This window comes from Anser brachyrhynchus (assembly GCF_964034855.1).
Source record: "Anser brachyrhynchus genome assembly, chromosome: 2".
In the NCBI taxonomy this organism is placed as follows: Eukaryota; Metazoa; Chordata; class Aves; order Anseriformes; family Anatidae; genus Anser; species Anser brachyrhynchus.
Genome location: NC_137695.1, coordinates 20,001,591 through 20,028,022, shown reverse-complemented (window position 1 = coordinate 20,028,022; position 26,432 = coordinate 20,001,591). Strand labels below are relative to the sequence as shown.

The 26,432-nt window shown below is 41.3% G+C and overlaps 1 protein-coding gene across 1 annotated transcript in view; it reads right to left on the bottom strand.

The window, feature by feature from the left end:
- DNAJC1 (DnaJ heat shock protein family (Hsp40) member C1) overlaps positions 1-23,626 on the bottom strand; it is a 99,260-nt gene extending 75,634 nt beyond the window's left edge. Inside the window, exon 1 of the mRNA XM_080579119.1 lies at positions 23,324-23,626. Coding sequence (XP_080435245.1) covers positions 23,324-23,497 — 174 coding nt within the window. The 5' untranslated portion in view covers positions 23,498-23,626. The remainder of the gene's footprint in view (positions 1-23,323) is intronic.
- Between the last annotated feature and the right edge of the window lie 2,806 nt (positions 23,627-26,432).

Here is a 26,432-nt window from a genome sequence, read left to right as displayed (position 1 = left end):
TGACACAGATAATAATGAGTATTCTGAACAGGTAAAGGAGATTTGGGGAGATCTTGGTGTTTCCATGGAAAGGAACTCCAGCCTCTCCCCACTGCTCCGCCGCCCTGCCTTTATGCATCACACAGAACACGACTGCTTACCCAGCCAGCAGCTATTCAGTATTTCTCTCCACACATTTGTTCATGTGTGGCCTCATCCACTCGTAGCTGCGTGCTATTCAAACACGCTTCGAAGACGTGGTTATTTGTTTTGAAGCCCATCACAATGGCATCAGAGTTCATCAATAACATTATTCACCTTTGTAACATCATTAAGATAAGCGTGCAGTACTTTCCTTTTTTTAATGCATTGCAATATTTTCTCTTTTTTTCTTTTTTTTTTTTAATGCGTTGCAAAATGAGGCAGACTAAGGTAAAATCTTCAGTCATCTCAGGTGCTAATTTTATCTCAGATAGGATTTTTCTGAGCGCTTAGTATCAAACAACATTCCATACAGCCAGGGCACAGACTTTAATCGACTTCAGCTGCAGCTGCAAGCCCTCAGTATTTCTGCATATAAGCCCCTAGTACCTCAAATTATGCAACCAGAATTGCAGAGCACTCAAATCAATTAGTCACCACTTGGGAAAAGTTTCATTTAAACGACTTGCCTAGCATCACATAGGAATTCTGTGGCAGAGAGAGGAACAGAATCCAATCCTCAAGGGCACTTTTCGTCTGACTAGCTTACCCATGAAACCACTTTTTTTCCCCCTGCAATCTTCTCCCCCACCCTCTACATCCCCTCAACATCTACAGGTTAAACAGTTTTTACAGACAACAGTCTCTTTCAATACATAAGCCTGAAGCTGCACTGGGGCCAGATCTCTCCCTGAGCCTGAATAAGTAAAGACCCTGTAGAATATAATGTAGTGAATTAAAAATCATCACAATGAACAAGCACAAAGAAACCAAATTAAGATTTGAGACATTCTAAAAACTGACGTTCCCTAATTTTACAGCATGCATCCCCAGAAATTTGTTAGCAGCCTTTAGATGTGGTATTCTGGTACGTGAGTTCATAAGGCTGGCGGAGGAAAAGACAGGAACGAGTGGATCCAAAAAATAAATTGCATAAGCAATGCAGAGCTGCTTTATTATACTAAGTTACATGCAACGGTGATTTTTCCCCTACAAATAAATGCAGGCTCTCTGAAGGATCATTTTGATTTTAAAAGGTTCTACTAAACTGAAGCCCAATCTGGCTAGTTATCGGCTTGCCTATTTCAAATTACAGATCCTAAGGCAAATCTAACACACGACGGATTATTCCTTAAAACACTGAAGGTGCAGCATTTCCGAGGCGGGCAGCAGCAGGCTGTCTGCACACAGCTGAAAACCAGCACACCCATTTCAGGGCAGCGGGGAGAAAGCAGCAAACGGAGCCCAGTGCTGAGGGAGGGGAGGGCGAGGCTGCGTCCGTATTAAAATCAGATGAGCCCGGGTGTGCACGGACAATTGGGAAACACACAGCGTCCAGGAGACCGGCGGTTCTCCTGCGGGGATGTGCACCTTTTGTCTCACCAGACCCTGAAGTATTTCCCTAGCATTTTCTGCCAGGCATATGTATTTTCATCGTCTGAGACAAAGAAGGACGAGACCCAGCACCCTGTAAAATCTCTCAAGTATAATGAAAGTAATGAGATTCTAAAAATAATGGCAGCCGCATGAGAAACAGGCTAAGCTTTTTAATTACTAATTCTGTTAAGGTGCAGTAGAGTTCTTCGTTAATAATTCAGCATTATTTCTCTACACGTGAGAGTACTCCAGAAGCACAAATGAAGATGTCTACTTCCAGACCACAAGTGACTGAAACTATTTTTTATCAAAATTACCGGGAACCTTGTCAAAATATAAATTGAGGCACATTTCCAGAGGTTATAAATAATCCTGAAGTGTTGTGCTTACGTGAATGGTATTGTCAGCATTCAGCAATGCAAGACATACTTGCAATACTTTTGTACCTCTGCCTCATTTCATCACCGCATTTAATGTAAATCATTTGTGTAAGAATTAAAAAACCTTATGCGCTCTGGAATATGAACTCTGAGAAGCTGAATAAACATGAGTAACCTACATTTTTTCTTTAAAAAAAAAGAAAAGAAAAAAAAGGAATTAAGAATGTATTTGTACTTGTGCTTTTGAAACAATATTTCATGGTTTGTGTTGGAGTTTTCCTGCTCTATATAATAATAAAATAACGTAAAATAACGAACTATATTATTCCCACGTGGATCAGTCAAAATTTGCATACAATTTCAACAAGATTATTTTAAAAATTAAAATTGCAATTCTGCAAGTTTCTAGGATGTGAGAGTCCAATCTGACAGCTGCCTAAACACTTGTAGAGTCGCACCCCCAAATAAACTGTCAGGCACTAAGCTTTCATCCACTAATATTTACGGATCTTGACTCAGACTTAAATATCCATGAACTGAAAAATTAAGGGCACCTTTATTAGCAAGACAATTTTACATATGGAGAACAGTTTGTTTTACCCAAGAAAACTTTTCTTTTTGTATTGAGCTCAAGCTGGAAGAAAGAGTCCTGCTTATAAAGGATTCTTAACACAGCAAGCACTCTTTGAAAAACTGAAATGAGAACAATTTCCATAATCATTTCAGAAAGACTCTACAGGCACACACAGATTATAATCTGTATACATACATTCTATAATGTTCTTCACCTGAAAGACTTTACACTAGCAAATTTTTTGAAACAACTACACTACCACTCATCTCTTTTCAACTAGTAATCTTGAAAATACCAAGTGGGAAACTGGGGGAGAAAAGCAACTCTCAGAAATGAGGAAATGACAAAAGGAAATTGGGATGTGGTCCATCAGGATACATTACAGCTATAATTAGTTTCCACATTTCTGTGTCAGCATTTGTACCAAAAGAGGGAAAAGGAAAATATTTTTTAGAAGACAACTACTCAAGGCTATTTGTTCAGTTAATCTTTATGATGGAGGTACAAGGAAAACCAGACAGGAAAAAAAAAAAAGCTTTAGTGCTAAAAAAAAGGAAATTATTTTTATTTTTTTGTGTTCTCTACTGAAAGAAGTCTACCGAATTTTTTAATTGGGTCTGAAATTCAGGCAAATATCAAATCAAGGCACACAAACAAAAAGTGCCTGCTCACTGCATTGATGTGTTGCAACACAATGAAATTAAAATTCTGAAGTGCTCTCTTATGGTAAAACAAAAACCTGAAGAGTTAATTTTATGAGCAATTTTAAGTTCTTCGTGTTTATTTATTCTGCTCTCCTTAAACATTAGGACAGTTTTATATGATCAGTTTTTCATAAAGTAAAATAAAACTGTTTAGACAATCTCGTCACAGAAAGGGAACTTCTGATTATTTTCACTAATTCATGATTAGCATTAATTAGTGTAGCTTTTCCATCACTGAAAAAGTAAACTAAGGCTTGAAAAATGAACTCCACAATAACACTGCGTCTTCAGTTCTGGCAGGGCATTTTTACTTGCAAACAAAAGTTAAGTATTGGCTACAGATGTGGGATTCATTCTTTGTGAATCCAGTAACGTTCAAGGAAATGTAGTCTATACATTGGTTGCTCGTTTTTGTGATTTTATGCTTTTTCCAAGAACTCACTTGTTCCTTCAACCAAAGCAGGAAGTAACAGTTTGAGCTTTGCTCAGCAGACAAAGAAAAATAAAAATGCCATCAACGTTTTTTGTTTTTAAACGCCAAACAACCTCAAAGTTTTTATGATAAATTAATACAAAGATGCAACTAAGACAATTGCAGAGCAAAAATGACCCCATGATTTAGTACAATAAAAGAAAAAAGCCAAAGGATTTTTTAAAGATCAGTATGAATTCGTTGACTTTAACAGAGATGAAACCTAGAAGCTGAGACCTTTAGCATTACCAACAACTCTCAGATACGGAGAAACAAAAATAACACATTGCTGCTGGGGAATTGCTACTATGGCACTGATTAATACAGAAACTCTTTAGTACAAACTAGCTAGCCTTCAGGAAGTGTGAGCTGCATTACACCCACAGTCTTTTTTTCCCTTTTGTAAAGAAAAGAGATTTCTTGAACATAAGATATAGCAATTGTATGTAGTCATAAAATAAATACTCGAATGAATAAATTGCCCATCAGCCAAGAGAAGTTTACCTCTAGGTAAAATTCTTGCCTCCGGGGGGAAAAAAGAAAAAAAAGACTACTTCTTGAGTTACACTTGCTAAATTTCTTGACAATCACCTAGAAGAACAAAGTTTATTTTGCACATACATATGTATTCTGTCTGTATCTGATTTTTGGCAATTATGCTATTCAACCTGGCATGCAGACAAAGCAAGATTAACACTAACTTCCTAAAACAAATTGATTTCATGTTCCAAATGCTGTGATAATTTTGTTAGTACCTTTCAAATTTCAAATTCCCCTAAATCAAATAGTAGCAGCTGGAAAAGCTTGCACTAGCTTCTTTTAAAATCATATTGCACCACAGTAGCTAAAATTTTCCACTGACATTAAAATAAATACAACCAACCTATACCACATGATGAAGTGAAACTTCATAAAACATTATTTTCTAACAAATCCTATTCAAAACAGCACTGATAAGAAACTCATTACAATACCACTGATGAAGAAGTGCCACAATATGATAAGGACATTTCAGTAGGGCTAACAGACGCCAGCTAATACTAGAAATAGTGAGTTTAAATGCTTTTTTAAAATAAGAATGCTTTTTAAAAATACCAACAGCAACTGCAACCAAAGTAAATATGTGATAACTCCCGCAAAATTTCATTTATTTTCATCCAAGAGTTTACATAGTATTGCCTTTCATAGAAGTATAAAAATCCCACTAATGATTAAGATAGTTAATAGCTATGCAGAGTCATCATTTGCTTTTTCGGTATTTTCTAAAATTAATAACAGGCTGTACTTTTCAAAAAAATCAAGAAGCCGACGTCTTTCTTCAGTATTCAATCAAAAAACTTAACTGTAAAATATTAGGTGTGTGTATTTTAAACGAACAAGTTCAATCAAGTTGCTTGCTATTATCTGTATGGATGGTTTTGATACTCATTCAAAATCACTTACATGTCAAAGACACTGCATGAAATTGAAACCTTTACTAATGCCAAGGTTTGACCCAGGATCCAAAATAAATCTGCATGTACAGACCCTTGTACCTACACAAAGCACCAATTACTTCAAATAAGGTTTTGTCTGTGCGCTAGAGTCCACCCATGTGGAGCCAATTACTATAGCAGGGCCATTATATGGTTCATTTCCCCATACCAGCTTGGCAAGAGGTGTACATGGGTGTAGGGAGTGCAAAAGAGCCTTCGCTAATAAAGTGCCTCAAACGCACGTATATGCGCTGTAATATTTAATGCTACAACAAACGCTGCTTCGCCAAGACTTGGCCACGCAAAACAATAAATACCACAGGACACTTTACAATTTCAACTCTTATGTTTCTGTTCTTGGTCCACCAGTAAAATCAACCTAACCTTATAAAAAAATCTTGAATAATTACACCGATACTTAATCTACATAGCGCATTTTTACCAATATCTGAGAATTCCTAAGAACGTTGAGAGGCAGTAGGATTTGAACAGAAGAGTGAGAAACATGTCAGAATTTCATGCTCTTCAAGAAGGACAGTATGTTTGTAATAGCAGAAGCACCGATATTACTTATTGATCATGTCTGGTATCATTCCGTTCCTAAATGGGGAAGTTGCTGCTTGAAATAATTATCATAAATAGGAGCAAACCACTCGTCCCCATTGGAAGTACTGAAGCTCCATCTAGAGGCTTTTCTTCCTCTGCTGTCATTTGTGGTATATGTAATATCACCTAGAAATGTGAACAATATTAAATGTCAGAGGCTTCCTTTGTACCTCCTCTTTTGTTATTCATAATGGTTCTTGCCCTGAACCTTTGCCTGACAACACTAGCTCCTTCACTGCCATCAAGTGGTAAGAAACCAAAACTGAACTTAAAAATGTAAAATCTCAATAATCAGATTAAACGATCACTATAGTGCAGAGACAACTACAAACACAGAGTACCAACAACCTTTATGGCTCTTATCACTGAAGTTCTTGCACATCTGCTCTGGAGCGCTCAGAAGCCTCAAAAAAAAATCAGCACTGGTTGCAAAATCTAAGCATCATTTTTGCTTCAAATTGCACAGAATAAAGGTCTACATCCATATTCCCCAACACTGTATTTAGAACAAAAAGGTCTCGCTATAAAAAAAAAAATAGCAATAATGCATGCAAGACATTACACTTGAAATACACTTGGAAAAATACTGAATTTGGCGATGAGAGGGAAGACCGCAACGCTCATCAGAGGGAATAGCACAAGCATCTCCTCAGCCTTAGCGTTGCCTGCTGGCAGTACCTCAAAAGCAAGGGCAGAATGGCAGCAGTGGCTTTGGCTGTGCCTCACGCAGCAAGCATGCAGCTATGTCAGCCCCTGCCTTTGTGCGCCCAGCTGTAAGAACCGGGGACATTCGCTGTGTCAGGAGAAGGCTCAGCGCTCTGCAGTCAACAGTGACCTACGGGGAAACAAGCACAGACCACACCAAAAACTGGGAGGGTTTGTCTAGATGGAATAAATAGGAAACTGAGCTAATAAGGAACAGCAGAAGGGAGCCACGCTGCAAGCCCTTGGTGCCTTGGATTTCAACCTCGTGAGTGACTTAGGGTTCAACTTTCCCCCAGGCGCTCATCACTCCCACATACAGCGCTGTAAATTACAGAAACCCCACAAGGTCTTCACCACGACCTGAAATACCTCCACTACCTTAGTACGGAGACAACTATTGAATTGCTTCTACCAGATCCTGTACGGACCAGCCCACAGATTAAATCCGTGCTGCCTAAGTACTGGGTGGCCGCTCACCTACTTCCACTGAGCAGCCGGCTCTGCCAAGAAGCTCTTTGCTCACACAAAGGCATCTGTGCCGTTGGGAAAGCAACCTCCAGAGACCCACACTACCCATGTGCCAAAAGGCAGCCTGAGAGATCTGACTTCGCTGACTGCTTGGCCCGAGAGCTCAGCCTGCACGTCCGAAGATGCTGAAATGCTGTACAAGCAATTTGCAAACACGGTTGTGAAAAACTCTCCTTCATAATAACCACTGGTGTAACACCTATATACCAAAATTGAGACCACATTAAATATTTGCTCAAGGATGACTAGAGAAAGCCACAAATGATCAGAAGTATGTATTATGAAACGTAGGACAATGATTTCTTCTGCAATGTTGAGGGAGGGAGAACAGGATTTACAATGACATGCAGAAATGCAAATGGACCTTCAGAAACAACATGAGTAAGAAGATACCAAAAAATGAAAAATATGATTTTTTTTTAAAAAAAAGCAAAAAAGTAAGAGAGTAAAAAAGGAACGCAGAGAAGAACTATAACATGCAGCCTAAAATCACATGCAGCTTTAAGCTTGAGGCGGCTCTAACTGCCTGTTGCTTGGCAATCCAATCTCGAGGTCCACTGAAAAGCCAACACCAATTTTAGACAGTCATTTTAGTTACAGAAAGCACAGGGATTAGACAAAAAGGCTCTTCCTGAAGCAATTAAAATGTAAGTTAACCAGGGTGCACACAAGCACTTTAGCTCCTGAGCTAAAAGAAAAGGACTGAATTTATGATGAGCAGTGAAAGCCACAGTAAAACATGACAGCAGCAGGAATACATTTAAAAACCAACAAACCAACCACAGAATAAAGAGAAAAGATGACCTCCAAGATTAAGAGTGACAAACAGAAGACATTGGAGATTTAAAAAATGAAATAAAATCCTTAGTTATTCTTCCTGAACATGACTACATGTAACCCAAGCTAATTGCAGATCTCTCAAAAGGATGTATTGAATACGCTGATAGGGAAATGTAACCAGAGACAGCGTGTTTTATAAGTTATGGTATCTCTGATTGATATATATAGTTCTTAATAAGAGGATAAAAAAAAAAAAAGAGGAATGAGAAGACAAAGTACAGTATATGCTTGAGCAGGACAGAGAGTACTGTCAGACTGTTCACTCCTTCTACCTCTGAAAGTTAGAACAGAAGGAAGACAAACAACAGCACAAAAGCCATCATCAGAAAAGACAGAATAATTATTAGCTCCAGGGGCTGTGTGGACAATCGCCATGAACTGCAACGCAGAGGGTTCCTAAGAGGTATTTACAAAGCCTCAGCACTCGAGCATCGGTGTCAGCTCAGCGGTTCTCAGCTGCGGCCACCAGGGACCCCATATACCGCCCTCGCTAAAGAAAAACCCTCAGTGCACTCCCAGAAACAATGCTGTCTTGGTGGAAAATGAAGCCCGTGGCACGGCAAAGAAAAACAAGCATTATATTTAGGTAACTATCTTGTTCTCTATGGTTAATCTGGGATTGATAATTTGAAGAGAGGGATTTAATTTGGGGGAAAAAAAGCAAAATGAAAATAAAAACTCTGTGATGCCCAGTGAAAACTGTAGGCCTTTTGCCAAATACTAGATTAACCTAGGAAATGCAGCCCTAATGGGCAGGTCTAAGCAGATCTGCCACGAAGTCTAAAAGGAACAGAGAGAAATTTACTCATTTCAGGCATTTGTTTGGACCTTTTCTGGGCGAAGGGTGTCTCACTCCTAGAAGGAAAGCTATGGCCTAGAAATTTAAGATCAACTCATCCAAAACATTGTCTGGACACTGCTTTGTCAAAAAACAAGCTTCAACATTTCATCTGAGTAAAACTACCAAGGTTCAACTTAACCAGAAATCAGAGTGGCCTGATAAGCAAGATGTAACTCAAAATGTCGTCAGAAGATCAGCAACGTTTCTTTTGAAAATTGGCTTCTTTCCTTGGTTTGTATTAGCAACTATAGTACTTTCTCCACATTATTGATGCTTAAAATCAAACAGTTTTAAAGCATTTGTGCCAGAACATATGCAATGATTCTTGCTAAGATCGCCAATTCAACATGTACCTTAAAAATTTAATACAGAAAAGCTCGAGGCTGTGAAGTAATCTGCAAAGCAGTGGTAAGAAACATCCCGGCAGTGGCTGCTCCAAGTATACGCTGGAATTCTCCGGCTTTCCTTCCTCTCACCAGCGTGTTAAGACCCAGCAAAGTGCTATCCCACACTGTATCACACTTGGCTAGGTGATAGATTTTACACTAGTATAACCCACCTCGAGGTTTTTTTCTTCACCTCTTGTAATGATACTTTTCGTTAATCAAGTCATTACAAGACAGATCTTCATGAGAATGAGTCCTGTTCTCAAGGTGCCTGCTGCCAGTACACGAATCTGTTATTCCTGACGTTCCAGGGATGCCGAAGCACAGGCACGTGACAGAGTCAGAATTGCATTTTCTAAAGCCTGTACGATTATCTCAAGTACTCCTACCATAAATCAGCATTTTTCTGCATGCAAATTAACGTTAATTTAGCATTAATGTAGTTACGCAAAGACACCATTAAATACTGGGGGGAAAAGATCAGTTAATTCCCACATTTTGCAAGCCACCAGCTTCCTTTCGTTTTTCATTCTTAGGGTTATCTGAGTGATCGATGTCCTTCAAGGAGCCTTTCCTCCTACTACATTGGTGTATAAAACAGAGCCATTTTATAATGAAGGTTAACACGGTTTTCTAATCAGATCTAGATAAAGTTCAGCTTTAAGGGAGATTTGGAGGCACATCTGATGCTACTTTAAGTTTAGGATGCAATACTTGGCAATATTGAAAAAAAATAAATCTGTTTTTAAAAATGTTCTTTGGTTGGTGATCCTTATGCTCTCAGCAGAGCCAGCAACAAAGAGCATGTGGTGCTGCTGCACAGCTGAGCCAGAAGGAATGAGAGTATAAGCAATAACAAAGGGGTTTTCATCTGTAAGAATAGCTCTGATATTAAAAAGAATAAAAGGAGAAAATTAACGTATACCTGGAATGTCGTTTCAGTTTTCCACAATATCTTAGCGGACTAAGAAATTAATGCAGCATTTGAAAGCCTGCAGTTTTGTTTTTGGTTTGCTTGTTGGTGTTCTTGCTTTTACTTAGTATGTCGTGCCTGTTAAAAGTTTGTTCTTCTCAATTTTGGGTTATGAAACAGTAGTGTGTGTGTACATTTTTTTTTCTGAAGCTTTTTTTTTCGTAAAATACAAACAAATTGTTGGGCTTTTTAGCAGTTTGTTAGACTGTCAACCTTGTTTGGATATTATAGTTTTGTATAAAAGTGATTATTTGTAAACAATTTGAATGTACATGGCAGCCTATGCTGTACATGTGGTGTGTGTTACCGTTCTATAAACAGAAACACAGTTCGAACGTAACCCTTGAAAACAGGGCTGTAACCCCTGGCAGAGTGTGTGCCAAGATGCTGGGTATTACTGGGCTCCCACCTGATGGATGGCTTAGGTGCAAACTTCTGAAATGACCTGGCTCACAGGCCTTCAATGTGTTCTTGATGTCAAGCAAGAATCCAACCACAAGACAATTCATACGCAGTCCCTCACCTTTGGTAAAGCTGAAATTCTTCTCAGCGTTAAGCTGGAAAACTTTTGGAGAAAATCTGAAGATGCACTGGAGATTTTGAAATAACGTCGCTCCAGTCGTTCTCTGACTAAAGAGGAAAGGCAGAACTAGTGCAGCTGTGCTTTGTACATGGCTATGGTTCTGAAATGCTGCTGTCTCAACACGAAGCGCATCTGCGTGTTGAAGTAGCCTTATTGCACTGATATGAATGAGTAGCTTCTTCTTTAAGTGGCAATAATTATTGTTACCAGAAAATCACTGTGGTTGGAAGAGCCATAAGATCATCAAGTCCAACCATCATGTAACAGTACCAAGTCCACCCCTAAACCATGTCCCTAAATACACATCCACACATCTGTCTCACCCGACATATTTCGTGAATGATTCTGATTAAATTTCAAACTGATTTAGATTGGCTTTTATAGTTAATATAGTTAATAATCACCGTTTCATAGTCACTGATTAATTCACACAGTGTTATCTTATGGAATATAAATGCTGTGATGGCAGACTAGAAAAGCTGAATGCCACGTAGCGTTTTGTGACAGTTTATAATTATATTAGTAATTGCTTTTACTGGATCTTGTGTCTAACCATGGCTACTACAATAAAACAGTAGGAATTATATATTTTTTAAGTATCATCCGAAATGGAAGCCTCTTCTCATTTCCTATTAGGAATTACTTAAAATCTTATTAAATGGAAAGATAAAAATCTCAAGTACTTCTTTCAACTGATCAAAAATTCTGAATAAACTTGTTTTCCAACACAAGTTTCCTAGCTATCGAGTAGAAAATACTTCTTCTGTGAGTTTATAGCATGTAGTTTGTAGTTTCAGTTCCACTGATTTTTTTTTTCCTGCTCCAATACTTTTTCAACAGTACAAGCTAACCCAGCAATGACCAAAACAGAACTGTGAATTCAAATGTTGGACCGTATCAGTTGAAATACAGATAGAAGGTGCCAGCCAGTCAGTTGTGTTTTGCAGTTTACAATGGTGAAAGAACAAACTTCTCCTGTACATAAGTACTTAAAAATTAAGTATAACTGACATACATTCATGTTCAGTTATGTAGTGAGAGTTCCCAAGGTAGTGCACACCAGCAATCCATTCAGTAATTCTTCTTGGTCTTCGTGTTTCCTGGTTAATACTAGGTACTTAACCAGAAAGCTGAGTTTATTTTGCAAACAAAAGCTTCTTCTCTACTGGTCAGGTAGAGACTAGCCTGTCAATGAGTTACCGATTTGCTAATTTTCTGAATCATGGGGATTTTTGCCTTTTACACCTTTATACTTAACTTTCTTACTTATAAAGGACCACAATGTCCAGACACCTTAATTTCTGGCAGAGGTGCAGACCATCGGTTAGTGAACTTAGATTTAAGCACAAGAGATAGCAGGTAGCTGACGGACTAGCAGGGCCCTGTGATTGACTGGCTGAAGATCACTACCTCTGTGCACTTACATATTCCTCTGATCACTGGGGACATCAATTTAAAAAGGAAATAAGTATATTTTCCTCAGTGGTGCCATTCAGCGTGGCTTCCGATAAAGATTTATAGTTGAATAAATATGTATCAGTTTAGAAATCATGGATTTTTTTTAGTGTTACTAGCAATTAAGAAAGCTGAATAGCTTTACCTTGTTTTGGATGCCTTCCAGGAATGCTGGATGCTCTGCTTGGTTTCCTACGTATACACTCCTGACCGGGTGACCCTTAAATTTGATTCTTAAGCAAAAATAATAGAGCCAAGTGCAATCGATGGTGTTACGTGAGGGGAACATGTGAACCCAGCCTTGTTTTGCAACCCAGTTTTTCCCTGCACTTCTCAGGCTCCCCAGTTTTTAATCAGTAATGTTAGGGGGTGCGTTCCTGATGGCGCCCTTCAACCAGCTGCTGCTGCACTGGGTTTGGAGAGCTGTCAGCAGCGTCTAAGATCGTTTTGTGGTTTATAATTACAATCTGCTCTGTAACTATGGCTTTATATATATTTTGCCTGTCACCTTACCCTTACCTACAATGAATGAAGTTAATCTCACAGTATCTAACTACCCAAAATGTATAGCATCAGCTGTGGACTTTGAGATTTCACCGGGTGCTTTGCTCGTCGGCTTGCCGCTGAAAGTGTTGCATACAGCCAGTCCCAGCACCAATCCCCCGGCAGGAGACCTTTCAGCTGCCTAGTCTCAGCCCTGAAAACTGGCCATTAAACCTTGCTTTTTGTGTCCTGCTCATCAATCTTGTGCTTTTAAGACTCCCTCGCCCCATCCTGTGGCAAGTTAGTTTCCTGGATAACCCTTGGTGTGGAACCTTGTCAAAGCCTTTTGCAAAACCAGACCGCCCCGTGCCTGCTGGATCCCCTCTCCATGCCCTCACAGGAGCACGCCAGGACCCTGGTGGGTCAGTGAGGCAGGGTTTCTCCTTGCAGAAGCCACGCTGCGTCTTTTCCAACAGACCGAGCATATCCTGGCTCCAGGGGCTTTATTTTTATAGACCCCCGTGCCTTTAGCAAGGATGGGCGTCAGTCTTCCTGTGCTGTAGCTCTCAGGATCTCTTCTCATTTGTTTACTGGTACAGATGGGAACCAGCTCCCTGCCAGCACAGTTTGCTGTGTCCTCCCCCCAGTACTGGGTTACCTCCTTCACCTACAGGTCTGTAGCTTGTACATGAATTTCCTTCAACAACGACCTCAAGTGAAAGCCATCATCCTGGCAATGCCTTAACATTTGATTTACCTGTTAGGTGTAACATGCCTGTATATTTACTTCAAGTTGAATTAGCTTCTCTTGACCTGTTTACTGCAAAGAATGTGTTGGTATCTCTTGAACATCTCCAACAGGAAAGACTCATGAAATAAGTTAACCAACCGCATGGCTGTAGCTTTATTCCCAAATGAAACTTTTTACATTTTTGTCATCAAGCACTCCCTAGCTAGCATCCTGCTTTTGATTATATTTAAAGAAATAAAGAAGTTTTGAAAAGACAAGCAGTTTGACATTTTAGTTTGCTCTGGCAAATAAAAAGTCTGTATTAACAGATTAGAAGTAGTCCACACATTTTTTTAGCTGCATATTTAAACAATTCTAGTGGAACTGGCACAGAAACAACCAAATTGTCATTTTATTCATCGATTACTTAAAAGAATAGCTGCTATTAATGCAGCTTTCTTGTTCTACTGTTATTCATGTATGATTACACACATTTTCTCGGGAGCTCAGGCCTCTTACATTCTCAAATTCCTTCAGAATATCTCAGTACCATCTGCTTCTGTTAACTTTGCATCAGTAACTAGCAGTAACTCTGTACCATCTCAGACTTGGACAGTAGCTGTCTTTTCAGAAGGTCCTTGGGAGGCCTTGGGTTTGTACTGTTGCTTGAGTTAAGGTTAATGCAGAGTTGTTCCCCACCCCTTTTGACCAATGATCATTATGCCCTAGTAGTTCTGTGGGTTTATCAACTCCTAAGCAAGCTTCTTATTGTGATGTTCTGAAGTTTATCACTTTGGAAACAATGAGATTATTTATTTTACTCAAGGTCTCCCAGTTTTGATGTTGCCACTTATTAGTAATGTCACTGATCATTCCTGTTGGATTAAATAAGATTTTGGTTGGGTTTTTTTTTGGTTATATAAATCACTGAAAACTTCAATTTTCATTTTCTATCAAATGTTAGCCTTGAATTGTTGAGGAAAAAGACATGAGGCAGTTTTATTATACACCATCACTTCCACAAGTTTTTAAAACTTACCAAAATAAATCTCACACCAGGGAACCTGGTTGAAATGCAGGAACTGTAAGTTAGTATATGAAAGCTAGAAGTTGTATTGAATAAAGTATTTCAGGGGTTTAGTATAGTTCTTTAGTGTACGATCAATTTTCTTTTTCTGCTAAAGAGAGTTGCTTGAGATACTCATACTTCTGGGTATTACCTAAAATAATTAAACCCTGGATCTAATCCTACCTTCTGCTTCCATGCTGTGCGTGCACCTTGACTAATGCCAAGGTATGCGAATTTGGGGTAGACTTGGCTCTTTGCTGTCATCTGCATTGCTGAAGAGCGAGAGATTGTTTGAGAACCCAAAGGAACAATAATCAGTATGGGGTAATGGAAGACTACATGGGGCTGCACCCTCTGGGAAGTCTAGCTTTGTAGGTATTCGGTGCAGAGTTCAGATGGTCTTAAGATCAGACAGTTTCATAGGAGAGGTGTCAGTGAACATTTTTTGGTTTGAGCTACCTTAACAGTTGGACCTAGGATTGTCCTGAGTAGGCTCTAATTTGTCACAGTGTGACAGCAAACTGAAATGCATAAGTGCAATTAAACATCATTTAGTATTGCAGCTGATCTTTATCACACATGCCTTAGCTTTATCTCAGTTTTGTGGTAAAACCACAACGTTTAATTTTGAGCCTTTTTTGAAGCCTTTGAAGTTGTTTGTCATGTTACCTGAACATTTTGTATTCAAATACACGCTACTCATTCTCCCTGTAAAAGGGATAGAGTTAGAGAGAAATACACTTGAGGTACAAATTCTACCTTAATAATAGAGAACTTTAATCCTGATGTTGTGTCATATTTTAAACTGAGATGTTTTAAATATTTCAGTACAAAATATGTCTTAGTATTTATTTGAATTTTTATTCGAAGTCTAGAAAAAAAAGTGTCCCATTTTATAAGTGCCCTTGCACAGGTTGCTGTTTTTCAACTTCTCATGCAAATATATTTGTGAATATAAGCACCACTTAACACTGAATACAGATGTCTTGTTTTCTTTCTAAGATATAATTTCATTTGTCGTCTTTGTGTTTGCTTCCCTCAGAGTTCAGGTCTTTAACAAAGAAGAACTTTTAAAGAAAACCTGTCTGATATTTAGAGAACTATCAGTAGGGGCATGGTATCTTTATAAATTCCTGTCCTAAAGCAAGCAGAAAGCTGTAAAACTTGAGTTTCTTCACTTCTGGAATATGTAAGACACATTCCCATAGCTTCCATACTTTTTTCTAACAAATTAAGACACTGCCATTGAATTAACAGTATCCCACCACCATCAGGGTACTGGTTATCCTGCCTGCTATCAGGAGGTATGAGGGCCTTACGTGACAGTTGGCTAGACCTGATCAAATTAATACTGTGGCCAGAAAGGACAGTACTGGACTAGGCTGGTTTCTGAAACTGATTTCTCAGCCAAGACAGAACTGTGTCTTGATCAGGTATTCAATATTTTGCAGTCCAGATAAGACAAATACTCAGTGTTTCCCATTCCAGCTGCATGAGCAGAACTTGCTATTAGCAAACAACCAAGCCACAACTCGCACCAGGGTTGCCTGTGGAGTCCCAGGCGGTTTGGCTGCAAGCCGTGAAGAAGTAAACGCACTACAATCATTTCCAGTCTTCACCCCAGTATCACGTTCATGGGACGTTTTAGGAAGATAATGATTTGGGGTATTTTTGATGGGGTAGCTTGCTCAAACAGCAGTGCTTTTCAGACACTCCACTGCAATACAGCCGCCTCCCCTCCCATAACATAGGGGTGAGATGGCACGAGTCCTGATGTGGTGGTCAACACCGTCCCATACGGGAGAACTGCAGCAAAGGAGACAAATTCAAGACAAACGTAAAACACAGAGCCGCGTATAAGTGGCAGAAGCCATCAGCACAGGTTACCTACCATTCCCCCTCAACAAATTGGTCACTCAACCAATTGCAAATCAAATGCAGAACTTCCAGGAGCTAAAATAGCACACTGTTTATTTCCACAATTTGAAGACCAAGCTATTATGGACACATCCTTAAAGGATTAGCAAAGCGGAAAGCACAGAGAGCAAGAGAAGAACAGCTAAAACATTATTGTTGCTGCAGACAAAACAAATAAATAAATCATCACTCCTTATTTTATCCCTTCCACAGCCTTTTGCATACTGTTAGCTCCCTTGGGTTCCCTGCTACACATCCCTCTGCACAGCGAGAAAGAAGAAAAATAATCTGAAATAAATCAGAAAAGTATTACACGACTGAGTTGTCAAGGAAAGCTATCAGTAAATGTCTGAAACTACCGCTAATGGCAAATTCTGCAACACTTTCATGTCTTTAAGAAAGGAGCCAACAACAATCAAAGCAAAACAAAAGTAATAAAACCAACAACAACAACAACAGAAACAAAAATAGATTTCCTTGGACAATGTCCAAGCAAGAAGTCAGTAGAAGACAATACAGAAAACACATTTTACTGGAAAATGTAAGTTTTACAAGCCTAGACTTCTCAATCATTTTAAAATACTGCAACCACGAACAAAAACATCAGGGAATGTTATTCATACACGATACCTGTCAGTGCACTTACACAACACATTACGTAAAGTAGCAGCAGCTTACCTGAAAGTTCAGCACTGTTAAAAACAATAAATACAAAATCCAACAGCCCGCTCCACCCTCAGTTACAAATCTGAGCACAGGTATCACGACTGGTTCTCTGTGGCATTTCTTCCAAGCAAACTAGTGAACAAGTGAATAATCTCAACACTGACTTTGCACAACTTGAATTAATTTACGTTTCTGATGAAAAACAGAGTTTCCAGAACTGCTGGAAATCTCACTTCCATGTATAACTTAAATGTAGCAGATTTAAATAGAAAGCTTAAAAGCATGAAGGGATGCAGAGTTATGTCTAAATAACATACTGAGAAAAAAACCCACACAATTACTTTTGTGGAATAAACCAAAATTACAGCAAAAGCTGCTAGCAAGCGATTTGCTGGGATTTTTTTTTATTGCTATTTTTGTTTGAACTACTGCAATGAAGTCTATCACTGCTTCAATGTTGATGATTAGGTTTGGTGGTCTTCTTGGCTGCAACTGGCATCAGCTGTAATTGCCATAACAGGAACCAAAGTCAAAAAAACAGATTATGAAGAACCCTTCCTTTCATCCACCACCCAAAAGACACATGCAGATTCAAGAAATACCTGTGATCTCTCACTGTCCAAATAAAAGTCTGCTACTACTACTACCACCTAGTTGGACGTTACAGAAGTTAATTATTTTTGACAGACTGGAGCATTTAAGTTGATGCAACGTCTCATTTTTTGGCCGTAGAACCCAGATTCTGTGACCAACAGTGCACTGAGGTCTAACCCTTCCAAAACTACTAAACCCCCTTAATATGTATTTTGAACATGAAGCAGAAAATCTGAAACAGGTTTCAGAATCTAGAATGTGAACCATTAGACATGATGTTTCATCACTATCCCAGCAGCTTTGATTCCTCCAACACGAGTAGTGAGCCATCAAGCTGCTACATGGCGCTTCATGGCCCAAGGCTTTCAAAAGTCAGAGTGAATATCCTAGTTGTCATGCAAAGACAAACAAAATAAGAAAAGCCTAAAGTTCACAGCTTTGACACAATCATCGCAGTAAGTCTTGCCGTAATTGCACGGGTGTGAAGCTCTATCTCACTGAATCAAATACTTGCAAAGCTTGGGAGACTAAACCAGCATTACCAACCTAAATATTTTTCTCTAAAACATTTGCAGATGACTTTAGTAACACTGCACCCACATACGTTACCCTTAGAAAGCATCAGGGAAGAGAACAGCCTTGAGTGTTAGAAGGAACAACCAAAATAAGTCTTCAGAGCATGATCCAGTTTGTCACCAGGAAGACGAAACAGACTGCTCTGTTTCTGGGCATCTCTCCTATTTCTCCTACCTCATCCCGCTTACACACACTTCGCCAGCCAGGGGAGTGAGAAGACCTCTCCAGGTAGGCTGTTTTTGCTGAGGTCTTGAGAGCATTCCTTGAATAGATGTGGCTCTCCCTGACATGCCTCCTCCCACCTGAGGGGACCACTCTGCGTACTCAAGTTCCCCAAAAGCTCTACAGCAAAAATAGTTTTATCTAGTTGTTTTGTTTTCGTTTTGATTGGGTTTTTTTTTGGACAGTGACCCACACAAGGCAAGAACCGAGGCAGCACCAGGCGATGTAACACTGACAGTTTCAGAGGTAGCCATTCATTCTGGAAAAGAAATTACCAGATCTATGCCCAGGAACTTTACTTACACAACACGTGAATCCGCAGCTTTAGAACTGCGGCGGTGAACATCGGCAGTCAGCACACTCGCAGCATTCACCCCCTATGCAAGAACCTATTCGAGAAAGCTTTCTTAGACTGACATTATGCCTGGTAATATCATAAAAGCCAGGTAATTTGTCACGGGACTCATTTCTGACAAGGTTCTGCCTTACTAGGCCAAGAGGTAAAATCCAGCATAGGCCATTTCCCATAACGTGCATCTACCTCAATTCCTTAGCACAGATGTGCTAAGGAGCGGACATGCCAAGCAAAATTCCTTACTTTTCGCACTGACGGCATGCCATGAAGCAGCCCTGGCGGGGCCGAACTGGGCTCCTTTCCGATAGGACCGAGCTGTAACTCACATACCAGGAGCACAACCACCGCGCTTCAACACAAGCGGGCACCGAGCCCACGCGGCCAGCCTGGAACGAGTTCAACAACAAAATTCCCTGAAACGCAAACAGTGTGGGCATCAGTGCCTCGGCACCAAGCGATGCACTCTGCAGACACAGCCCTGCCGGACTGCACCACTTGCTAGGGCGCACACAGCCTCTCTGTTCCTGCGGCCTTTGAAGGGGCCCGTTGGCCCAACACCTCCAGCTCGTCTAGAGGCGTCGTGGCTTCTCGCAGCCAAGGAAACCCGACTCCTTGGTTTTCGCATCTTGCAATTTCTGGGAACTGCTAACACGCCAGGAGCTCGCAGGCTGCAGCTCTGACCTGGCACTACACCGCCATCGAGCAAATCCGCCGCCAAGCAGTGACGCTGATGCAGCGCTTAGCTTTTTCAGTGAAGTCACGGGAATTAAGCTTGTTCAAAATAAAACTCACATGCCACAGGGAAGGTATACACTGATACTAAAGAAGGCACTCAATATTTTCAGGGGCTATGTATTTATCCACAGTGTCGGCCCCCAAGTCGCAACCACGCGTTAAATTTTCCTCAGGAAATTGAGGTCCCAGGGCCTCTTCTACCACTTCAAAGGATGCTTGGAGAAACTTTGTTTGCTTTCATACACAGCCTGGGCCCAGCAGAACTTACAATACAAACCTGTTCCCTTATCTGATGGCCAGCAGAAGCCAAAGCCTCATTCAGAGATTCCTTGGTCCCAACTGATACAAGGCACACCGCCCTGCCCTGCTCGATTCTTGCAATACAGCTCGTGCACTTTAGCACATCTTCACATGATCAGCACGCTGCGGAGTGTTGTTAACACGAGCAAACAAGCAACATTTCCTAAAAATCTCTCCATCAAACCTCTTGTATTCTAGAACAAATCCTGAAGTTTCACAAGACATCCGAGGCCTGCAGTGCCTTCCTTCCAGCGAGCCAAAAATAGTAAAGCAGCGGGCAATCCCCTTGAAGCCACATACACAGTTATAATCAACAGCATACTTTGGCAAGAAGTTGCACGGGTGCAGCTGATGCCAGCTTGATTCATCCAGAGCATACCATATTTATGCAGGTATTGGCTAGTAAAAGCTGTAACAGATAGAATTAACTCGATCGGGGCATTTGTTGCCCTACAAGCTCATAGTTCCCCAGATCCTCCTGGAATTTTTCCAAAAAGTTGACATCGCTTTTGCACGTTCACGTTCTCAGGTAACAAGGTAATTTTATGACCGAGTCTGCACAGTCTCTGGTTTAATTCAGCAACCTCATCTGAGTTTTAAGATGAGTGCTATCTGGTCCTGATCCCTTTGCCAGTTTGAAGCTCTCCATATTGAAGTGATTATGGGCGCGATTATTACAGCTGATCTGTCAAGAGTTTATGATTCTAACTTGCCTCATTTGAACGCAACTTCGGTAAAGAACTGGAAGACATGGAAATGTAATCTTTTCTCAAGCCAAAGGTTATCTTAATCTCTCCATTTTACTAGATCAAACTTCTTTAGAACAGTAATATTTTAAAGTGAGCCATTCGAGTTAATCACATCATCAATTTAAGCACAACCAAAGAAATAGGAAGGTAGAGCAATTTAGGAATTGCTCAAAATGGCAGTAGAAAAAAATCTTAAGTTTAACTCTCCTTTATAAACGGTACGTTATTATGGATCCAATGGCTTAACAGATAGATTGTGTCCTTGCATCACATTCAGATACTTCTTCCTCTAGTACTCAACTGGGATGCTGGATAAGATGACCTCCAGAGGCCGCTTCCATCCTCAAACACCGCAAACCCTTGCAGATTTCTCAGCCAACTCTTCCCTGAATTCAAGCACTAAGCACGGTTATTAGAATAACTAAGTCACAATCTTACTCTTTGTCAACCCACTTTCACAACAAAACTCATTTTCATTATAACATCCTCCAACATCCCTGCCACCGACGCTGGAAAGCACGACAGCAGTAGCGTTTGAACCTAACGCTCTGCCAGCGCAATGCCACGAGGTCATTGAAAAGGCAAAATACAAAACCCTCAGTTCAGTGAGTATGGACTAGCAACCAAAATCATCATTTCTCTCCAATTCCAGTGGAAAATCCAGCAGCCAGATGCTTCATCAAAGTACACGAGAGAGTTAGAGGACTTCCCACAGTCACGCTGTCATTTGAGGTCAACAGCAGCTTCTGACACTGCATGCGAGGCTCAGCAAAATGCCAGTACAACAATTCTCCTACCAAGATCTAAGCTGCTGTAATGCCTTTAGAAAGTATTGGACTCATTCCCTGTATTTTTTTTTAAAAAATACAAGGTGACGTCCAGAGAAATCTGGCGGCCTGATATGCTGCTGCTAATAAGCGCTGTTGAGCATCTGCATTTTAGACACGGAACTTACATCCTGCTCTGAATCTCCCTCTCCCATAAATACATAGGGGAAGGGATTATCAAGACACAATACAAGGCAATGAATACCAATGAATACCAGAGGAATACGGAGACAGGGAAAAAGACAACCAGCTTTGATGAATGAGAGATTGTGAAACAGTCCAAAGGCACAGCCACAAAGGCCATATTCACAGTCTCTGTCCCTCTTGTGTGAAAACCCCAAGAAAAACACCTGAGTATATGGAAACACAACCACCAGCACCAGAACTACAAGATAATCACAGCACTGTAGTCAAAGCCATGCCAACTAAAACAATAGTGACATACAAAATAACCAGTAAATTAACTCCATTGAGTCATAGTTCTAGAAAACAGCAGAAAACCTGAAGAAACGCGCAAACAGAACGCAGAGACATTATGGTAAAGGGCAGCTTTGTGTTAAGGCATCCAAGGCAGAGCACAAAATACCTGACATTTGTGCACTTCCTTGACCCCATTACAAGACCAGTCACCTTCTGGACACGGTAACCCAAACCGCCGCAGCGACCTCACGAGTCGGCCCAAGTCAGAGCCCTACTTCGGTGCCTCGTCTGAAACGCTGGGACAGGCCAGAGCTGGAGAAGCAAGCAGCAGGAGAGGATGCCACGTGGAAGAACCTGTAAACCTGTACAGCTTTCTCAACTTTTTCCTCTGCTTGCACACTGCAGGAGATTCAAGTTCTCCATTATGATCTCCTAGTAATGTAGTGCCCGAGCTGAAGCGTGATGTTTAGTGCTTTCTTAGTGCTCTGCTAGTTCACAACGTTATATTTTGATAACCTTATTGTGCAAGGTACAGATTCAGCCCTAAACAAAAGGTCTGTGCAGGATATGAACAAAAAGATGAACATCTGATTTGAACATCACTAATCAAAACACAAAGAATTGTATCCCTACATTACCTAAACACTAAAATTGCCTTTCAGGATTCAAAAATGAAACGCTCAGGCTCATGAAAGTGAAATTTGCGTAGCAGCATTTGCTGTGGTGTATATATGATGATATTCTATAGTATTTAACACCAGGGGCTTAAGAAGTAAAACAAAAAAGAGATGAAAGACTCAGAATCTCCCAGCCACCATCTTACAAGCACAACTGGTAGTTTCCAATACAGGGCCCTTACAGGTGCAGACACCTCCCCTCTCCTTGCAGGGGAGGCCCTAATGAAATGCATCTGAATATAGCCTTACTCTCAGTAATGACAAGGACTACAGAGAACAGGTTTTAAAGTTAAAGAAGTTATTAGAACAGCAGGATCACCCACCACAATGTAGAGGTGCTAGGAGAGAAGCTAAGAATGAAGTGTCTTTTGGGGACAGCGGTAGAGTAAGAATAATATAAAGAATTAGTTCTTCAGGAGAGGAATACTGCCTGGAGAAAGCGACCAGAAGATCACTAAGATGTGTAAGAAGAGATGAAGCAAGGCTGCGCACGCAGAACAGAGCGCCCAGGAAAGGAAGGCCATCAGGTGGGCTCCAGGGCAAGCAAGTTGAAGACATGGAGCAGCAGCGAGGCCAGCAACAAGGAACCTGGGATAAAAGCATTCGGAAGAGCGGTGCCTGTGGTGACTTCGTGCGGACAAGAGCTACCCGAAGGTGCGCAACGATCGCTGTGAGATACTCCCGAGCGTTGCCCAGCAGATGCGGAGCCCAGGCACAGCAACCCGGAGGCACAAGAAGTGAACGCCACCATCTAAAAGCCATCCCCAAGCTAGGGACTGCGGGCACACCACACGCCGGGGCTGCAGGGGGCCGAGGCAGAGCTCCCGGGCAGGGAGCGGAGCCCCGGGGGGGAAGGGGCCGGGGGGGCAGCCGGCCATCTTCGGGGCCGCGCCCGGAGGGGTGCCCGGGGGTCCCCCCGCTCACCTGCTGCACCCCGAGGAAGTCGTAGAAGTTCCGCGGCACCTCCTCCACCAGGTCGAAGAGCTCCAGGTCGCCGCTGTCCCACGCGCGGCCGCGGGGCAGGAGCAGCGCCAGCAGGGCCAGCGGCAGCAGCAGCGGCAGCCGGCGGCGGCGCGGGGCGGGCGGCGGGCGGCCCATGGCGACCCCCGGGCGGCCGAGGAGCGAGGACGTGGCCGGGCGGGCGCGGCGGCAGCGGCCGGGCGCGGAGGGAAGGCGCCAGGCCCGGCCCCGCCGGCTGCCGGCCCCAGCGGGGGCGGGCGGCGGGGAGGGGAGGGGAGGGCGGGGGGGGGGGAATTTCCGACCGGCCAATCGCCGCCGCTGCGGGGCGTGACGTCAGCTAGCCCGGCAACCGGCGGCGCTGGCGCAGTGGAGGCGGTGGGGGGCAGGGCGGCCCTTCCCCCTCCCCTTCCTGCCTCGGCCTTCCTCCTCCTCCTCCTCCTCCTCCTCCTCCTCCTCCTCCTCCTCCTCCTCCTCCTCCTCCTCCTCCTCCTCCTCCGCCAGGGCTCAGCAGTGCGGGTTACCGACATTAAATCGCCTGTTTCGCTTTCACTCGTGCAGCCCGGCTCCTCGAAGCGCTGCCCTCGCTGTATCCCCTTCCCACCCGGGCCCGGTTGTCGCTCTGAGGAAGGGCATTTTCGGCCACCTCCGAAACATCCGTGGTTTTCTGAATCCACCTCAGAAGGCAGGGTTTTTTTCCCCAGTTCACAAAAATCCTTTCCTGAATCTAGTTTACAAAAATCCCAGCTGCTAATCTAGCGTCCTAGGAGGAGTTGGGCACCGCTTACGCCAGCAGAGCAGTGCCGTGGATAACGCTGTGGGAGCAGACCTGGCTTCCTGCTGCATTCAGAACAGGGGCTGGAAACAACCCTTACCAATTTGTATTCTATCACACATATCATAGAATGTATATCATACATGCATAATTCATCCGTCATACATATCATAACCTTTATCATATCCTATGATTCTATAATTTTCCAACTCACGGGAGTCTCAGGCATTCTTTTCTATTGAAGCTGTTCCCCTTTGAATAAACTACTTAAATATTAATTAGATTGACATTTAAACTTATGTTTCCACATCCCATATGCATGCCCTCTGGGCTGTTAGGACCACAATTCTGCCTCTGGGTCTGTTTCCTGAAAAGACACCTAAACCCATTTGCCAGGAAATGATAATTTAACCAACATCTGATGTAGACTCTTTTTTTTTTCTTTCTAATTCACCCGTCTCAAAAAGGAGCGCTTAACTGTTAATTCTGATCATCTTAAAAAGTGCTTCTTTCACTTCATCACAGAGCTAAAAAAATAATCCTTTCCTAGAGAATTGCAAAGTCATGAGGAAGTCTTGGGCTAGCTGTTTTATCAGCTGCTTTGTTTTGCTGGAGTAACTGAATCTGTTATAGATTGCTTTCTTCCCTCTTAATTATTTTCTTCTTCTATTCTTTTTTGCAGACCAGTACTCATAGCATAAAGTCCCTTTGTTGCCTAGTCTGTCTGCATTCTCCTTGCTTTCAAGCCTCAAGCTTTATTGTACAAAAATACCAGCTTTCAATTCAAAAAGTTACCAACCCGTAAGGTTATAAGGTACAAAGCTTAAAGATGCAAAGTACCATCAGAAACCCAGGGCAAATTAAGAGCTCAGCAAGGTAGTATGATTTCTAAACCAGCTTAAAGAGTTTTTTTAAATGTCAGATTAACAATACTCCAGTCCCCTTAGTATATGCTTTCCAAACTCGCCTTCCTTTCTCCCTTGTTTTGTATCTTCAATATGTACTTCATTTTGCCTCATTAGCTTCTAAGCCTCTTTAGTTAAGCTGATCTAGTACAATGATCATCCTTTGAAAAGAAGCCTTTTTAATTTTGATCTTATTTTTTATCATTCAGAATTTGTTACAGAGGATGACCGCTTTCAAAATCCATCTCTGGTTGCTCTTGCTGAAACTGAAGTTAAAACCTTCAAAAAGTGATAAAAGTAGCTGATCAGCTCTGTTGAGACTAGGAAAAACTGTCCTAACACTGACCACCAATTTCAGGTAGATTGTGGCTTCAACCCTGTATAGAGCAGCAAAAGATGGTAGTTACTTTGAAAGAAACATCTCAGAATTCTTCAGCTAAATTATGCTGTCTTTCACCCAAGAGGAATGTGAACTTAGGAAGAATAACAGGAAAAAAAATCACTGATGGTAATAGGATTATGATTCTTTAAAATACATATTTAAGAGATATCTTACATTTAAGTCAGCATACTTAAATTATTCCGATCAGTTTTTAAAATGTGGGAAATTCAAATACTCATTTTTTATTCTGCTTTGTAAACTATTAGAAGAGAAGGCCTGATACTGCATGTAACATTTCTAAATTTTTTTATTTATTTTTTAATTCTAGACAATGAGCTTGGTTTAAAAGTTTCCATTAAAATCATTCTGTACCCCAAGAATAAATACTGATATTTTGATAAGAAACTGCTAAAAATGCTATTAAAACACTTGAAGTACCACCATAATAATGTCAGTCTCTTCCATTTTTCTGTTTTCCTGTTTCAGTCATAAGCAGTTATTTTTTCTTGGTGAGTCATTAGAGTCCTTGCCCCTTCTCCAACACTTCAACTAATCCAAGTCACATTAGACTTCCACAGTACAAAATAGAGCAGCTAAATTAAAAGTCAGTTCTCTCTCTCTGATTCAGAAAAAGATTTAAAATACAAAGCAAACATAAACCAATTCAGCAATGCCTGCCTGAAAGAGTGTATGTGAGAAATTTGCAGTGACAGGGGCAGTGACTGCTGGGTGAGATGACCAGTGATGACAATTTAAATCTTGGTATTGCTAACTCTGACACAATTGCATAGAAGGTAGAAAATTCCACACAACTTTGTCATCGTGGTCTAAAATTACTCATGTTGGGAGGTATTACTATTTTTTTTCTAACACGTATACATGACATTTAAATGGCTAGAGGATCAGAGGAGGTTTTTAATTGAACACCATATTCTGTACGCAGCCTCCCCAGCTGGGCAGCACCTTTATTTTAAGAACACTGGGAGCTGCAAAGGCGAGTCTGGCATTTCCTTT